Raw genomic sequence first — 18,771 nt, 5'->3', positions numbered from 1 at the left:
TGCAGTGCCAAAAGACAAAAAACTGACACTATTAAGAGAAGAGCTCCAATGCATCTTGTATTGCACTCTAGTGAAGAACAGTCTCTAGGTAGTCTCTCGTCTTTTAAAATACAGAAACACCTAGAAAATCTAATAGGATCGCCAAAAACAACCCGGCGTCTTAGATCTGGCGACGTGCTTGTTGAGGTTTCAGACGAAAGGCAATCACAAAAACTAACATTCTTTGGAGGATTATCCATCACTGTTTCCCCTCATGCTACTCTTAAAGACATCCAGGGCCGTGAAGCTGAATGGGACCACATAAATCTCTCAGAAGAAGAGTTGAAAAAAGAATTACAAGACCAAGGAATTGTGCATGTAAAGCGCATATATATATACCAAATGAGACAAATATTCTAGTTCCAACTCGGAACATCATAATGTTGGAGGTTTGGGGCATTTGATAGCCCCCAAACCTCCAACATATATCAAAGCAGGGTATCTCGATTGTCAAATTAAATTGTACGTTCCTAACCCATCATGCTGTTTTAAATGCCAAAAATTTGGGCACTCCCAAATCGTGTGCAGAGGTTTAGCCACTTGTGCTAATTGCAGTTCACGTGAGCACTCAGAATGTAAATCAGAACACACATGCTCAAATTGTAATGGCCCACATGCTACCTATTCCAGAGATTGTCCTCTTTGAAAAATAGAAAAAAACATTCAATGGGTCAAAGCCGAACGAAACATCACAGACCAAGAAGCCAAAAAATTGGTACAGGCTCAATTCAACACACGACCCACTTTTGCTCAAGTAGTTCAAAAGCCAACTACAGTAACCAGTACTGTGCAAGGAGTATCAACGACTGGTACTCAAACAGAAGTTACATTTTCCCCAAACACATCAATGTCAGACTGGGCTCGGTCAATTTTGGCAGCTGTGCTCTTATCTAATAAACCATCTAAAACAAGCAGGGCTATTAATACACCTATCACTGTTCTGCATACTAATAATAACCTACAATACTCAAAAAGTAATGATTCTACTAAAACTGACTCAATAGAAATGGAAGGAAACACTGACCATGAAGAACCAGTTCTTAACCGCTTCCCAGAGGAAGAGATGGAGACAGGAAGGCTGTACTTTCCGAAAAGAAAATCTGTTCACCATAAGCCAACAGCTCCTCAGACAGAAAGTGAGGACCCTGCTACTTCCAAATAATGCCCAGTTTCCTTCAATGGAATTGTAGAGGATATTGCAGTAACCTTCATGACATTTGGGATCTCGTTCAGTATAACTCATTTGCCTTTTGCCTTCAAGAAACTACTTTGACCGCTTCTGTTACTACCTCACTTAAACATGTTACCTACAGAAAAGATAGAGTTTCTTATGTAACAATTCGGCTCATGGAGGGGTCAGTTGTAGCCAGCTGCAATATCCCTTCCTGACCATTAATGCTACAAACAAATCTTGAAGCAGTAGCCACTTGAATATTCTTCCGTTTTGCTCTTACAGTTGTCTCTGTATACCTTTCTCCTAACCAAGGCATCTCGTACAGTGATCTTCAAAGTCTTGTATCTCAGCTCTCTCCCCCTCTTGCGTCATGGGGGATTTTAATGCACATAATCCTTTATGGGGTGATAAGATAAATAATAAATGGGGAAAAATATTAGAAAAGTTTCTTGATAAATTAAATCTCTCAGAAGAAGGGTTGAATTGAACACTACTGAATACCGGACTACTCACTTATTTTCACCTGCCTTCTGGGTCAAGCTCAGCAATTGACCTCTCCATATGCTGAACAGCCCTTTTTCCACTGTTTGAATGGTCTGTTCATGATAGTTTACTGGGTAGTGACCACTACCCAATAGTCTGTCTTATAGAAGCAAATTTACCACCCTGCCACAGTCAGACAGCCCAAAATGGAACTTGACAAAAGCTGATTGGGAAAAATATAGGTAGCTAGCATCCCTGGAAAAAACAGTTGTTTCAAATGTGTCAATAAATGATTCTGTTGATTACATAACAAACCAAATATTGCAGGCACAGAAGCAGCATTACCAAGAGTTTCCATAAGTCAGTGAATAAGATCAAAACCCTGGTGGAATAACGAATGCAACCAAGCCAAACGAGAGAAAAATAAAGCCTGGAATAACTTTCTCAAGAATCCTACCACTGCTAATCTAATCCAGTTTAAAAAAGCCAGAGCCATTGCTAGGTGCATTCAGCAGTCAAGCAAAAGAGAATAATGGAAACGTTTCGCTTCCACAATTACGAGGACCACCAAAACAGAAACAATCTGGAAAAAATATCAGAAAAATTTATAAGAAATATCCTCCTTCACATATATCAATACTGAACATAAATGGTAATGACGTTTCACTGCCTCAGGATATAGCTAAAACTCTCGGAGTCTTTTTCTCAAAACTCTGCTGTATCCTTATACTCACCAGAATTCCAGAAATTAAAGTCCCTTGCTGAAAAATAGATGTTAAATTTTGGCACTAACCACCATCAATCATACAATTGTCCCTTTACCATAATTTAAATATGGCTTGCTCTTAACAGCTCAAGACATAGTGCTGCTGGACCTGATGGAGTTCACTATTCCATGTTAAAAGAGCTGAGTGAAGGGTCACTTTGTGTCTTACATCTTCTGTATAACTGAATTTTTACAGAAAATTTTTTACCTGGAGTCAAAGCATTATTAAAACTTGGCAAAGACTCAATGAATCCATGCCATTACTGGCCTATTGCCCTCACGAGCTGTATGGGTAAAATAATGGAAATTGGTAAACTCTCATCTCACCTGGTTGCTGAACAAATATAACCTTATCAGTTTATCCCAGTGTGGATTTCATACAGGTAGATCATCTTTAGACTTCTTGACTCAAATGGAAACCCAGATTCTCAATGCTTTTATAAGGAAGGAACATCTGCCTACAGTTTATTTAGACATCGAGAAAGCTTTTGACACAGCTTGGCGATATGGAATTCTTCGTGATCTCTACACTTTAGGTTGCAGGGGCAATATGCCAAAGTTCACACAGAACTTTCTGAAGCAGCAGTCCTTCTAGGTGCGCATTCAATCCACTCTCTCGTAACTTTATCCAAGAACAAGGTGTTCCACAGGGTTCAGTTTTAAGTGCCACTTAAAACTGAACCCTGTTCAGTTTTAAGTGAACAGGGTTCACTTAAAACTGAACAGTTTTAAGTGAACCCTGTTCATTATAAAAATCAACTTGGTATCAAAGATCATTCCACCCACTATTTTTACTACTTTATGTGCAGATGACTTTAGTATATCTTTTCACTCCCAAAACATGAGAATGATTGAGAGACAACTTCAAGGTGCTCTTAACAGGATTACAATACAGGCTGCAGATAACGGTTTTCGCATATCACCTGAAAAAAACTCTCGCAGTTCACTTCTGTAGAAGATGTAATCTCCATCCTGACCAAATCTGAAGCTGGGCAACTATGACATACCTGTGGTGCCTACTATCCGATTTCTTGGCTTAACCTTAGATAAAAAATTTGACCTTTATTGACCATATCAAACAACTTAGAACCAACTGTTTCAAGAAATTAAACATATTGAGAGTATTATCAGCTACATCGTGGGTGCTGACCATCATGCACTTCTTCATTTATATCACGCTATCATAAGATCACGATTAGACTATGGATCTCCAGTTTACAACTCTGCTAGACCCAGCGTCTTAAGGTTTTTGGACCCTATTCACTACAGTGGCATGCACGTTGCTTTTGGAGCTTACCACACATCCAGTCCAGAGCCTTTACGCTGAAGCTCATGATCCTCCACACTCTCTTTCTCTCTCTCTCTCTCTCTCTCTACGAAGACAAATTTTACTGTTAAATTATGCTGTCAAAATCAAAAGTCAACCCCTGCATCCAGCATGGAAACATCTATTATCTCCAGGTTGAGAGAACTTGTATGCCATTTATCCATCAGTAAATTGATCTGCTGGCATATGTCTTCACTCATTACTTGATAATGGACAGCTAGACCTTTCTAAAATAGCTTCTACTAGTTTCGCTGCTCCTCCATGGGCTCTCTGTCCTGCAGCATGTGATCTGTCCCTGCAAGAATGGGGGAAAAGTACTCATTCTCCACAGAATATAAAACAGTTTAACAAATCTCTAATTGAAAAATACGAATCTTATACCCAGATATACACTGATGGTGCTGCTGTTCTTTCATCATCCACAATCTTCAGTCAGTTACCTTTAGAATGCAGCATCTTTATTGCTGAACTACATGCCATACAAATGGCCCTTGAAACTATAAAATTGCATCAGTTTACCCATAGTGTTGTTTTTACTGACTCCCTCAGTGCCCTTCTCACTTTACAGCAACCAAGAAAATATCACAACTACCTACTTGGTAATATTCATAACTTGCTGACTGAACGAGCTAAGGACATGAAAGTAGTAAAATTTCGTTGAGTCACTAGCCATGTTGGCATACCTGGCAATGAGAGTACTGACCACGCAGCCAAATCTACTATGGAACCAGGTGACGCTTCTTTCAAAATCCCTTTCACTGACCTTAAAAGTCTTATAATAAGGTGAAGTATAGATCACTAGCAAACCTTCTGGCAAAACCAAGAAGGCAACAAACTCCTTCAGATTAAACCGGATCTCCAGGCTTGGCCATCTAGCTTCCACTTGAACAGAAAGGAAGAAGTCACGCTTGCAAGACTTCGAATAGGACATACACACCTTACTCATTATCTTCTTTCTTCTTCAGATCCGCCTTTCTTCTTTTATCTTCTTTCTTCCTCAGATCCGCCTTTCTGTCCGAACTGCCATGCTCAAGTAACAGTCCAGAATATCATAGTTGACTACCCTCTCTGTAATGGAGTATGGCAAACAACCTTATCAAGCCATGCAGCCAAAATCACACCTACTTTGCAACAAATTTTAGATTACAGGTCTGACATTGATGCAGTTTTCACTTTTCTAAAAAAGATAAAATGCTACGACAGAATATAGTGTTTAAATCCCACAAAATACACATCTCACTTTTAATGACATCTGGTAACTCCTATCATTGTTTGGCACATAATGGCATTTAGCTGCCATTGCGTCGTAAAGCCTCCAACAACAACGAAGGCAGGTTACGAGAAATCTTTGGCAAAGGATGCTAAGAAATACAGCAAGGACTTCTTTACTTATATAAACTCCAGAAGGAAGGGGTTGAATCAGATTGGTCTACTTGATATCGATGGTTCGACTGTTGATGATCCTGCTCGGATAGCTGATAATCTGAATGAGTATTTTGCATCTACATTCACAAGTGAGCAGTTGTTAAGGGAAGAAAATGCCAGAAGTTTATCAAACTGTAACAGGGTGCTTAATGATTTTGTAATAACTGAGAGCAAAGTGGAGAAAAAATTGTTGAAGTTAAACAGAAGAAAAGCACCTGGGGCAGTTGGGACTGATGGGACTATCCAGTTACATTGCAGATGGGACTATCCAGTTACATTAAAGGAGGCAGCCAAGGAAGTAAGCAAACCCTTAGCCAAAATTATGAGAGCATCCTTGGACTCAGGGGAAGTCCCCACAGACTGGAGATGTGTAAATGTATCCCCAATTCACAAAGGGGATCTAAGGGTGACACGAGTAATTACAGACCAGTTAGATTCATACAGGACATTCTGAATTATACAGGACAGGATTATACTGACTGAATTATACAGGGCTTTTATACAGGACACGCAATTTATAATGTAAACGAGGCAAAACCGAAAAGACTTCATAGTATCTCATCTTGTCCACGTGGAGGGAGGTCTCAACAACCAGGCCTGTAGGTCCTCAGAATAAAACAAATATCCCGTACTCAGGAGGAAAAAAAAAAAAAAAAAAAAAGCAGGTGGTAAAAAAAACCTCTTTGTGACCTAAACAGAGCAAGGAGATATGGTCAAACAAACAAAGTCTTAAACCGTTAAAACTAAAACTAAACTAATATGGTTACACCGGTAACAGAACATATAGTAAACTCAGCATAAAACATAATAGTAGAACTGAAATTAAGCTCATATGGTTATATCAAAGAGGGTAATCATCAGTACATATTTACACTCAGCATATCACACAAACAGTGCCCAGGTTAAAAAAAAATCAGATGGAAGCAGTTGGTGTTTGTCCAATAGATCGGCATCTTTCAAAAACAAAAGAAGCAAAGTTCTGGAAGATGCAGTAAACTTTTTTGTTTTCCACAAGGTGATGTTCCAGTCCAACACGGAAATTTCTAACACAATTTTTTATAGGAATTCTCAAGTCTTCATAAATGCCACAGTCAGATTACACGTATTGCCAGTCTAAATGTTTTCCGCAAGAGCAGAGGTTAGTGTGATGAAGTGTGAAGATGTACAGTTTATTGTTTAGCGATCCATGTACAGTGATCAAATATGACGTCTGCATCGATATGGAGAACCATTTTCTTCTTTCTTTTTCCATTAGGTAAGTAACCTCTTGGAAAAACTTTCTAGTAACCTGCCCGGTCGGCAACATGGCCCATCATGTCTGCCATATGTTAACAAGTTCATTCCAGATGTTTTTCTTCTCACCCTTGATGTTATAGTTATTCAAGTTGATTCTAATATCAAAGAAGTTGGTTGGAATTGCTTTTTTTCAGTCTGTAACACAACCCTCTGTAAGCCATGTGAAGATCTAGTGGAATAGATCCTGCAAGAACTTGAAGAGAAGCTGATGAGATTGTACGGCAAACACCACCAAGGCTAGTAGTATATTAAATAGCATTAGTAGGGGCATATGATGCAAAAAAGCAAGCTTATATAGTATCAGCCAAAAAATACCCCATCCTTCCCATTTCACCCATCCATTCACTCCAAATATTTGTCTAGTTCGGCCTTGAACTTATTTAAATTGCTGATCTCCACTACAACAGATTGAAGTTTGTTCCAACTATCAACCACCCGCTGGCTAAAGGTGAATTTCCGCACATGTATTCTACAATTGTCTTTCTTCATTTTGAATTTATGCCCCCTCAGGCGAGTAATCTGAGCAAGAGGAAGAATCCCATTAGCATTGAGCTTGCTCAACCCATTCAAGGCCGTATACACCTCAAATAGATCACCTCAGAGGTGCCTTGTGTCCAGAAGCTGCAATTTTCAGAAGGTAAACCTTCCTTGGTAGCACCAACCCTTGGTTCCAGTCACCAATCTCATTGCCCTTCTCTGTGCTCATTCCAGCAGCCCTACAACTTTCCTAAAATGAGGCCTCCAGACCTGTATACAGTACTCAAGTTGTGGCCTGACCATTGCCTTATACAAGAAATCAATTACCCCCTTATCCCTACTAGCAAAATTTCTGTATATCATTGACAAGACACCATGAGCTACTCTTGTAGCCTTTTTGCACTGCTCAGAAAACATCATATCTGACTGCACAATTACCTCCAGATCCTTTTCATTCTCCAATACTCAGTGTAGTACCACTCAGTTTTATACAGGACACTGAATTTATAATGTAAACGAGGCAAAACCAAAAAGACTTGTCCACGTACTGCATATGGGTAGCAGTAACTGGGGTTACTGCTACCCATATGCAGTACTTTACATTTGTCAATGTTAAACTTGAGTTGCCACTTCTCAGCCCATCTACCCAACTTTTCTAGATCCTGTTGCAGCAGCATACTTTCATTACTGTTATTAACAACCCTGCCAACCTTTGTATCATCTGCAAACTTAGACATTAAGCCTGATATATAAGCCTGATATTATCATTGATAAATATTAAAAACAACAATGGGCCAAACTCCACTAATAACATTAGTCCATGAAGAGCAGTGTCCATTGATAACCACTCTCTGTCTTCTCCCACTGAACCATCCTTTTATCCATTGTGGCAAATTGCATTGACTCAGTTTGTATGATAGTCTTCCAGGTGCCACAGCATCAAAAGCTTTTCTAAAATATAAGTATATAATATCAAAATTATTCTTTTCATCAAATTCCTTTGTGACCACATCATAGTATCCAATCAAATTTGTCAGACAAGACTTCCCTTTAACAAACCCTTGCTGTGTCTGAACTATAACTGCAGTCTTGTCTAGATGATCCTGCATCGCTTCCTTAACCAGTAACTCCATTATTTTCTCTGGAACAAAAGTTAGACTAACAGGTCTGTAATTACTCATGGTCCCCTTTGTGAATTGGGGACACATCATCACATCTCCAGTCCATTGGGACCAATGGACTGGAGTCTCTGAGTCCAAGAAACTTTCATAATTATGGCTAAGGGTTTGCTTACTTCCTTTGCTGCCTCCTCTAATATAACTGTATAGATCCCATCCACCCCAGGTGCCTTCCTTATGTTTAATTTCAACAATTTCTCCTCCACTTTGCTCTCAGTTATTACAAAATCACTTAGCTCCCTGTTAGAGTTTGATAAACTTCTGGCATTCCCTCCTTGAATAACTCCTCATGTGTGAATATAAAAAAATGCAAAATAGTCATTCAGTTTCTCAGCTACCTTGAGCATGAATAGCAATGGTCAAGCCATCTATATTAAGTGGACCAATCTGAATCCCTTTTCTTCTAGAGTTTACATAAGTAAAACACTATTCAAAGTTTTTCTTTGCATCCTTTGAAAAAGATTTCTCTTAATCTGCATTTGCCTGCCTAACCTTCTTTGTAACTTGATTACAGACTAGCTTATATCTGTCATAGGTTTCTGTGTCGCCTAATAATTTATATGCATCCCATGCATTTGTTTCTATGCTATATGAGCTGATTAATTCATCTGATATCCATTTAGGCCTAAACCTAGAACAATATTTCTTAGTTGGTATGAAAAGCCTAGTACCCTCCAAGGTTAGGTCCCTGAAGGCTTTTCCCCTTTAAAATTCACCATTGGTAACATCATCAGTTGATCTGTGTAGAATTTAAAAACTCTCTGAGACCACTGTAGTTACCTTTATGAAAACAAAAACCCTCCCCCCTGATGGTAATTACATCTTTATTTAAATCCCACATCAGTACACTGTGATCACTGCCAATAGTGATTCCTTTATCTGCAGATTCTTAATGCATGAAGAATCACTGCTGATAATCAGTTCAAGAGTATTACTCCCTCTGGTTGCCTCTCGAATATGTTGCTGTAAAAAACAGTCATCCAATAAATCCACAAAAGTCTTGCTAGTGTGCGAGTGACCAATCTACAAGTTCCAGTCAATATCTGGAAAGTTAAAATCCCTTGTTATAAGACATTCTGATTTACTGGCCCACTCTGTTTCTCTGCAGAATTGCTCATTACACTCATCAGATTCATTAGGCTTATAACACACACACACACACACCTACTCCAATTTTCCCTTTCCCAGTGCTTATTTCACACCACACTGACCCAACATTGCATTGATCTCACTGTGTAGAATTTAAAAACTCTCTGAGACCACTACAGTCACCAATGTCAATTGGATGCACTTCATTAGATTTTGTGTTTCTTAACTAACAGCATAACTCCTCCTCCTTTCCTACCCTTTCTGTACACATTGTACTCCCCAAATTCCAATGCTGCACTGCTTATATCTGTGTGGCACCACATCTCTGATATCCCAACAATATCCGCTTTTGATGTCCTGACCAGTATTTGAAATTCATCAAATTTATTTACATTACTCCTAGCGTTCGTGTACATGCAAGTATACAGACACCTATTCTTACTCTTAGTTATCCTAACACAACCCATGTATTTACTTGTTCCATGATGACTCTCAGCAGCCCTTGAAATCCCTAGTACCTTGCTTTGCAGGCTGCTGCTCATTCCAATAGAAGCAGTGCAAGAATCACTTTCACCTCTGCCCGTAGCTACCGTTACTCTATTAGTCTGTGAATCCCCCCCAAGCTAGCCATTTTCTGACCCACCTAACACTGCCTCGATAGCATCAGCAAATATTCTTGCATCCTTTCTATTTAAGTGTATGCCATCCCTGGAGAAACAATCTCTCATGTTAACAAATATGTAGTAATATGATCAAGGCTCAATATGGAGAAGATGGCAGTTGGTTACTCTTGCATAACAATGGACAAAACCACAAAAGCTTCATTGTTCGGGAGGTTTTTGACTAGCAAAAAAGTCTGCCTACTTTCGCACCCGCTGTATTCACCACACTTAGCCCCCATGCAACTTCTTTTTCTTCCTGAAGCTCAAGTCACCACTGAAAGGCTGTTATTTTCGTGATGTCAACACTATTCAAAGAGCTGAGATGAGGACATTGAACAATGTACCAGTCACAGCCTCCACCAGTTGTTACAGTCACTTCATTGCATGCATTGTGTGGACACGGGAGGAAGTTACTTTGAATAAACCAAGGTTAGTTTACTCATACATTGGATCATTATTTTTTTTTTCTACTTTTTACTAGCATCAGTCTCTTTTTCCAGTTGCCCCACGGTATAGTTCCAAAGGCCAAGTATAACATCACTAGTAACATCTGATTTCTGCTGTGTATTGTAGAACAATAGTAGAGGGATTGTTCTGTCGTAGTCTTAACTGTATGCATTTCTTTTGCTGTACTTCAAGTATGGAGAGGGTGTCCAGAAACCATCATGATGGCTGCTACTTTTGTATGGTGGATATATGTTTATCAAAGTTTAAAAGGGTCTGCATATCAAAAATTATTGCCAATCCACCTTTCAGAGAAGAGTTTCAGAATACAGTCAGCTCTTGTATAGCACGATAGTTGTGTTCCAAGAAACCCTTGTGCAATGCAAAATCGTGCAATATAAATAACAGGCCCTATGGGAAAAATAGGGTTAGGTGCCGACCACCCAAGATTGAACACTTGTAACCAAAACATTACCAAACACAATAAATAATCGCAATAAAATACATGTTTTATTACTACTATTATGTAATAAAATATTGCTAATGCTTTTGCTTCTATAGTAAGCAAACTTGTTCTTTGTTTGATCTTCTATCCAAACAGACGTTCCATCTCTTCCAATTCTGTGTCTTGATTTAATGGATTTTGTTACACTCTGAGTTGTTTCTGATATGAAAGTTTTTATTTTCTCTGCATTCTTTTTAATTCTCTGCATGCGTGTAGCAACTGAATAAACAACACCATAAATGCAGAGGCACTCTATTAACACCTCACTAGCTCACATTTTACTCAAGCACATTTCTGGGTGTTACTACCATAAAACAATAAAAACAATTTCCAGTTGCATTTCTGCTAGTGGAATCTGTTACTGGTAGTAAACTTGATCTAATTGCATTTGCGATAATACTGATAGCTGGAATTGTGTGGGCTTTTATGTTATTATGGAGAAATTTGTTTCCCCTTCACCGATATAAAAAACATAAATACATTTTCAGAATCTTCTCTTCATTCCTATTGTGTTGCGTTCAGTTGGGGTGATTTCGCGTTCAACTGCCATTTCTTGTTAACACAAAGGCGAATCGTGCATAAGCGAATTCGGTCATGTTATATACGATATCGTTCCCATATTTATAAATAGTGTATGATCGAATTCGTGTAATGTAAACACGAGTTATACAAGAACTGACTGTATAATGATGGATCTGGCGAACAGCATAACTGGAATCAGTGCACATTGTCAACTGAAATTATTGGTACTTTACTTGAAACCTGTTCAAATAAAGCACCACCCTTATCAGCAAGAACTGGAGTTTAGCCACATCCAGTACAGAGCTTCTGACATCTTGTTTATAAGCATCGTCTACTGGATCCCAGGTTGTAAGATGTGTAAGATTTTCACACACAGAAAAATATCACTTATGCATTCTACAATATGAATTCTGTTACATGTCACTTTATGCATGTTTTTATAGTTGCAGAATCCTCGTGTTTTAATTTTATTGTTCTTTTATGAAAAATTAGTATTTGTCACAATCCAGAAGAGTGGGTCTTTTCATTGAGAGTTCAGGTAAAAGTTTGAAAGTTTCACAATGGAGATATACATTTGTAATTTCCTGTTATGGATTCTCCTCATATTAAAAGAAGACTATGGAAGTGTGTAGTATGTGTTAGGGAATATCAACTATGACTAGTATAAATGGGATGTCTATGGGGGACTTTAAGACTTGGGTTTGCAAGGTGGGTTCACTAAATTCCCCTGCTTTCTTTACTTCTGAGACAACAAAGCATGGCCGGCGCTAATGCTTGTGAAAGTGATGTACTTGTCACAGGTGCTGCCTAAAATAGGCGCTGCTAGATGTGCTCCTGCATATATATATATATGCATGTTAAGATACGATATCAATTAGGCACCTTTACAAGGTTTTCCTTCGGGTGCCAAAAACACTAGCACCAGCCCTGCAACAGAGCAATAAGTACTACTGAAAGAATGGTCTGCCAGAATTGAGTTGCAACTTTTTTTTTTATGAAAAACCCAAACACAAGAGGTATTAGAACCTATAGTACTTAGTACTATACTTGAGTTGGAGGTTGAGAAGACGAAAAAAGATATTTGTTGACATTAGACTTGAACTTCTGTAGATTGTAATTTTCAGGAAATATATATGAAGGAAGGTTGTTCCAGAAAATGGCAGTTGAATTGAATAAATGAGGAAGATGAAAAGTTAGGTCTGTGAGTTTGAAGTTGGACAGTAAATGGATGTTGGCCGGTAGCGGCACATGTTTGGACTGTTTTGAAATAGAAAGCGGGAATTATAGAAGCCAATTCAGAAGAACAGTGCCCATGGAAGTATCTGTAGAAAAGGCATGCAGCAGAAACAGTACGTCTATGAGACAGCGAGTGGAGAGCCTCTGTTAGAGAGAAGTCATTAATTAATATAACTACCCTCTTCTGAATGGAATCTAGAAGCCTGAGAGAGGTTTTGGTGGCACCGTCCCAGATGTGGGAACAATATTCCATGGTAGGGTGGATTTGTGATTTGTACAGAGTGAACAGCTGTTTGGAAGAAAAGTAACGCTGAAAGCGAAAGAGAAAACCAAGTTTTTTAGATGCAGAGGAAGCAATGTTTGTAATGTGCTTGTGCCAAGCGAGATTAGAAGTCAGGGTAATCCCCAAAAGAGATATATCATTTTGCCTAGAAATCTGAGTGTCACCAAAGATAAGTATAGGAGCAGAAGAATCCTTTTTGCGAGATATAAGACAAGACTGAGTTTTAGAAGGATTGAAATCAATTAAGTTGTCTTTGCCCCACTGGAGAATTACCTGAAGATCGGCATTTAAGGAATTGGTAGCAGATTTTCGAGAAGTTGAACCTGATTGAGCAGGACAAGGTTTATCAAAATGGAAAGTGGAATGCAATGTGCTATCATCGGCAAAACTATGGATAGGATTTCCAGTCAATGGAAGAAGGTTATTAATATACAAGAGGAAAAGAGTGGGGGAAAGAACTGAACCTTGGGGGACACCGGCATTAGTGGAGAAGTTAGAAGACAGAGAGCCATCTACCATCACCCTCAGTGAGTGATCAGAGAGAAAACTGGAAATTACAAAAAACAATTGGCAGACTATAAGATGGAAGCTTGTTTAGAAGACCTTTATGCCAAACACGATCGAAAGCCTTTGAGATGTCAAGAGAAACTGCTTGTGTTTCACCGAACTTTTCCATTGAATTTGTCCATAAATGGATAACATAGCCCAGAATATCACCAGTGGATCGACACTGATGGAATCCATACTGGTGATTGTTGATCAGACGGAAGGTTTCTAGGTAATTTAAGAGTTGGCGGTTAATTGATTTCTCCATTACTTTAGAAAGAGTAGAAGTAATTGCAATTGGACGATAATGGGATGGGAGGGATTTGTCACCGTTTTTAGGAACTGGCTGGATATGAGCAAATTTCCAAGCAGAAGGAAAAACACCTTTGGAATAAGAAAGTGAAAAAAGGCAGCAAAGAACAGGAATAAATTCAGGAGCACAGATTTTGAGAATAAGTGAAGAAATACCATCAGGACCTGGAGCTTTCTTAGCATCAAGATTCGTCAAAATCCTTCTGACATCCTTTTGACGGAAGACCACAGGAGGCATTAAAATGAGTGTATTGGGAATGGTGGGAGGTGTTTTACCAACATCATTAATACATGAGTTGGAAAAAAATTGGATACTAGCAGGTCAGCTTTATTCTTGGCTGAAGTGGCAACAGAACCATCTGGTTTTGACTGTTGGGGGCAGAGATGGGCAAAAGTTGCTGCCAATAGCTTTGGCAAGAGACCAGAATGCTCAGTTATCATTAGGGCAAGAAGCAAGTTTTCTACTCTTAGCCTGTTCAAAATCTAGTTTGGACTGATTAATAACTGCTTTACAATTGTTGTGAGCTTTGGTGTAGGCAGAAAATGAAACTGAAGAATTGGAAACAAGCTAATTATGATATGCAACGTTCTTCTCATGAAAAGCCTTAGCACATTTATTGGAAAACCAAATAAAGGATGAGATTTTAAGGTGGAGTGTGGAATAAAGGATTCCATTCCTACAAGAATAATTTCACTGACACAGTCTGAGCAATTGTTGACATCAGAAGCTTTGAAACAGTAATCCGACCAAAGAAAAGAGGAAAAGAAATCTTGAAGGTCATCCCATTTTGCATTCTTGTAATGCCAAACAACACAAGGTTGGGCCATGAGATAAAGGCTTCATTGGAGAAGAGCCTGGCACAGCTAGAGTAAACAGTACCTTCATTTTAAGAAACGGATTTGCTTCCACTGCTCCATATCAAGCTGCAACTGGTGAAACAATTTGTTAAAGCATTGGATCCTCAAAGCATTAGACCTTCAAGCATATATGTTGCTTTTGAAATTGTATGATGCAAAAGTAAAAGGTGGCATATTTATTGGTCTGAAAGTTAAGCAGACATTGGCTTCTCAAAAGCTGGAAGACAAAATGACTGCCAGTTGTTTTGCCTTGTGAATGGATTTTTTGTTAATATTAACAGTGAAATTGGAATGCAGAATGTCAGCCAAGTTCCATTATTTGACTCGCACCTGGATTTTTCAGTCCAAATCTTGGCAATATCAGTTGATTTCTGAGAAAACTACTGATTTTAAGAAAAAAACTAAGGTCATGTTGAGAATCAGATACCCAAATGCAGATAAACAAACTATTATAAAATATGTTATATAGCATTATTGGACACATTCCAGCAAAAAAGTGAAATGTTTTAAAAATTTTATAAATAATTAATTTATAAAAGTTGGCACATAGGTTTGTGGTGGGTGCACCAGTTATTTTCACTTGATGCTGCTGCTCTTGCATATTACAATTTATTTTTTCTATTAAATACAAATTATTAAAATAAGAATTTTGAATACTAACTAGTTTAATCATTTATTATTTTCATTTTCAGATCCTTTTGTCATCCGGTGCAGACATTTCTGCAAAAACAACTGATAAATGGGAACCAATTCATTGTGCTTGTAAATGGGATAGTGTAGAAGCTGTTTCATTATTAATACAAAATGGTACCAATATAAATTCTCTTTCTAAGGGTGGAGTAACTTCACTTCATTTAGCAGCCTCAAATGCCTCTGGACGACATACTTTAGAACTTCTTCTGTGGCAACCATATATTGACACAAGCATTAGAAATGAAGCAGGAGATACAGCTTATGACGTTGCATGTCGCAGTGGACCATTTAGTAATTTATTTGAATTACTTGATGAGTCTATTAATGTTTACTAGTAAATTGCTTTATAACATCTTTTACATCTCTTAATGTTAGTGCATACATGTACCTGTTTTGATTATGAAATAGCAGTCAAAAAAATTAAAAGTACAGCTTTGATGTTTGGCTAGTGTCATTAAACTTTATTTAAAATATATAATTAAAACATGATTTTAGATACATACTAGGTGTAATCAAAAAGTTTGGAAACTGACGTTTTATCTTGAAATTGCAGTGCATTGTAAGTTGCAACTTGTAGCAACATGTTGAGTGACTCATCTACACATACTAACATGTGAATCATTCATTCATTATCTCCAGTCAGTCAGTCAGTCTTTTGGATAGAAGGTATTTTGTGTGTGTTGGATAGAAGCATTTTGTGTTTCATCACATTTTGAAATGAGTGATTTTATTAAGTACTGAATTTGCATCAAATTTTATTTCAAATTAGAAAGTAATGCAACAGAAACTCACGAAATATCAAAAACAGCTCTCACAGAAGATGCCATGTGTTGTTAAGACTTTTCAGTGGTTCACAGTGTTTAAAGATGGACACTGATCCATCACATTTGAATTTCACTCTGGTCACCCTTCAACTTCAAACACCAGTGATCCAGCCACTCGTGTTAGTGATCTGGTCATAAGTGATTTGATGTTTAGCTTTCTGTGAATTTGCTATTGAAATTGGTTCGTATGGAAACAGCTCAATCATAAAATGAGATAAGGGAATATATATCACATTTCAACTAAGTTTGTGCCTCACATCCTCAATGATTATCACATCACAGAGAGCTGCGAGTTCTTGTATGTCAGGTGATCTTCATCAGTGTGTTCTTACTGATCCACACCTTGTTTTTTCCATCCATTTCTGGTGGTGAATTGTGGTTGTGTGGCTATGACCTGGAAGGTAGTCTCGTTCAAATACAAAGACCATGCTTATCACATTTTTTGACTCACAGAGCATTGTTTGCTTTGAATTTGTCCTGCATGGTCAAACAGTCCAGGAATATTAAAAAATATTCTATGGTGACTGCAATGCTGTTTTGCAGAAAATAGCCAAAAAAAAAAGTGGACTTCGGTGAATTGTCACTTGCATCATGAGAGTGCCCCCCTGCACACCTGGTACTTTCCATTTATGAATTTTTTATGAAGTACCCCATCACTGTTTCCCCATCCATCATATTCTTCTGATTTAGCTTCCTGTGCCCCCTCTCATAGAGTTTAATTGACTGACAAAATTATTCAGAATGGTACACAGAAACTACAGACAATTCCAAAAAAAACCAATCTGTCAAGAATGCTTCCAGAAGTTGCATAAGCAGTGGAATCTGTGTAGTGTCAAGGAGATCCATCCACATAGGCAATAAACTTCATCATATCCCATATATTGCCTCTCTCTCTCCCTGATTTGATCAAACCTATTAAGTGGTAGATTAACAGTTTCACGGCAAATGCAGAGTTCCTTGAAATATAAATTTCCAGCTATTATATATAGTTTTGTTTAAGCTCATTTCAGCTGTTGCCTGTATTAAAGTGATAATTTATTCATCTGAGAAAATTTAAATGATTTAATAAAAATTAAAAGGCTGAATTTTAAAGCTTTTTTCCTAACTATTTTATGATATATTAGAGTCTAAATATAATTTTTGGATTTGACAGTGAAAATTTTTATTGTAAGACTTAAAGTACCGTATTGATTTCTCAAATTAATTTTGTAGCAATGGCTTAATATTATCAGTACTCACCTCAATTATCTGTGTGTTATCACATTGAAGTTATAACAAAGATAAAGACATTAAAATACAATTAATTAAAAACAGAAAAGTTGAGCTACATTAGTAATTCAAGATTAAGCCTGGAGGAAGAAGTGCACCACTCATTCCCCCCCGATTTTCATCTATAAAATCACTATGTAAACGAAAAAACTAAATTCTTAAAAGTTGTAACATAAGATGCCAAGAGTCCAAATGATAGACTTTCGAAGTATTCATTGTCAGTTGGCTGAAGGTGTGAGTGAAGACAGTTTAAAAAGGAGTCCTGAGTCCCCATGATGTATTGCTTAGACACGTGGGAATTTGATATTGATATGCGTAAGACTCTATATTGGAGAAAGTCTAACTAGTAATTTTGTATTTAATATTTCAAGTGAAGTGTTATGATGGAACCATTTTATTGCTAGTGTTTCGTATTGAAGTATTTTATAATTAGGCTTTAATTTAATTAAAGTAATGGCAGAATCAACTAAAAGATTATAATTATGAACCTGTACATGTTGTGTGAGCTCTGTACTTGACTGATTGGTTCTGAAACTATTATAATAGTAGTACACTCGCATATTCGCTGTTTTTGATGAACCATATTTCGTAGTGGTGCTGCCTGTGTAGCAAGCATCACAACCTGGTTGACATTTGATAAGATATACTATATTATTAATGTCCTGTATTTGGTTGGTATGTGTATGTTTCCTTATATTTATTAAAGGAAGCACCTAATTTATTATAAGAAGAGAATATTAATGTGATATCCGTGCCTGTGAACGCTTTGCGAAGTTGTTTTGCAAATTGACTATGGTATGGGAGTACAATTTGGGTTCCCTGTGTGTAATTTCTACAAAGTTACTATTATGAGGATTGTTAATGTTGTTTTCCACATATGATATTGTATTTCGAATTAGCTGTACAGGATATTTCCTAGCTGTGAACATTTTTGTTAATATTGCAATTCTGTGGCTAAATCTTGCGAATGAATATATATTTAACAGTGTTGTATATTTGGTTGTATAGTATGGACTTTTGTGTGTTATATGAATGGCGAGAGCAAAAATGTAAACATTTCCTCACGTGTGTCTTCTTTCTGAATATCTTAGTCCTGGGCTATCGTCTTTTTTATATATTGTTAAATTTAAGAAATTAATACTATTGTCTTCCTCTAATTCAAGAGAGTATTTCAGTCTGTTATGTACCGAGTTGAATTTTATTAAAAGGTTATCAATAATAGTTCTGTCATCAGTTACTAACACTAATCATCAGCGTATAGTACAGGCAGTTCCCGCTTTAAGAGTTTTTTTTTTTTAAATGTATCAAGTATGAACAAAATCGAAAATATGAACATTAATTGCAAAGAAATGAATGTTAAACA

General features: G+C 37.5%; 1 protein-coding gene across 1 annotated transcript in view; it reads left to right on the top strand.

Moving 5' to 3' along the window:
- The window catches only part of LOC150079198 (ankyrin repeat domain-containing protein 49-like), a 69,334-nt gene extending 50,835 nt beyond the window's left edge, over positions 1–18,499 (top strand). Inside the window, exon 4 of the mRNA XM_090382605.1 lies at positions 15,315–18,499. Coding sequence (XP_090238731.1) covers positions 15,315–15,650 — 336 coding nt within the window. The 3' untranslated portion in view covers positions 15,651–18,499. The remainder of the gene's footprint in view (positions 1–15,314) is intronic.
- Positions 18,500–18,771: the final 272 nt, after the last annotated feature.

This window comes from Mastigoproctus giganteus, chromosome 10, assembly GCF_048544385.1.
Source record: "Mastigoproctus giganteus isolate SK-2022 chromosome 10, ASM4854438v1, whole genome shotgun sequence".
NCBI lineage: Eukaryota > Metazoa > Arthropoda > Arachnida > Uropygi > Thelyphonidae > Mastigoproctus > Mastigoproctus giganteus.
The sequence above is the reverse complement of the archived record's forward strand: the minus strand, read 5'-3'. Positions and strand labels throughout refer to the sequence as shown.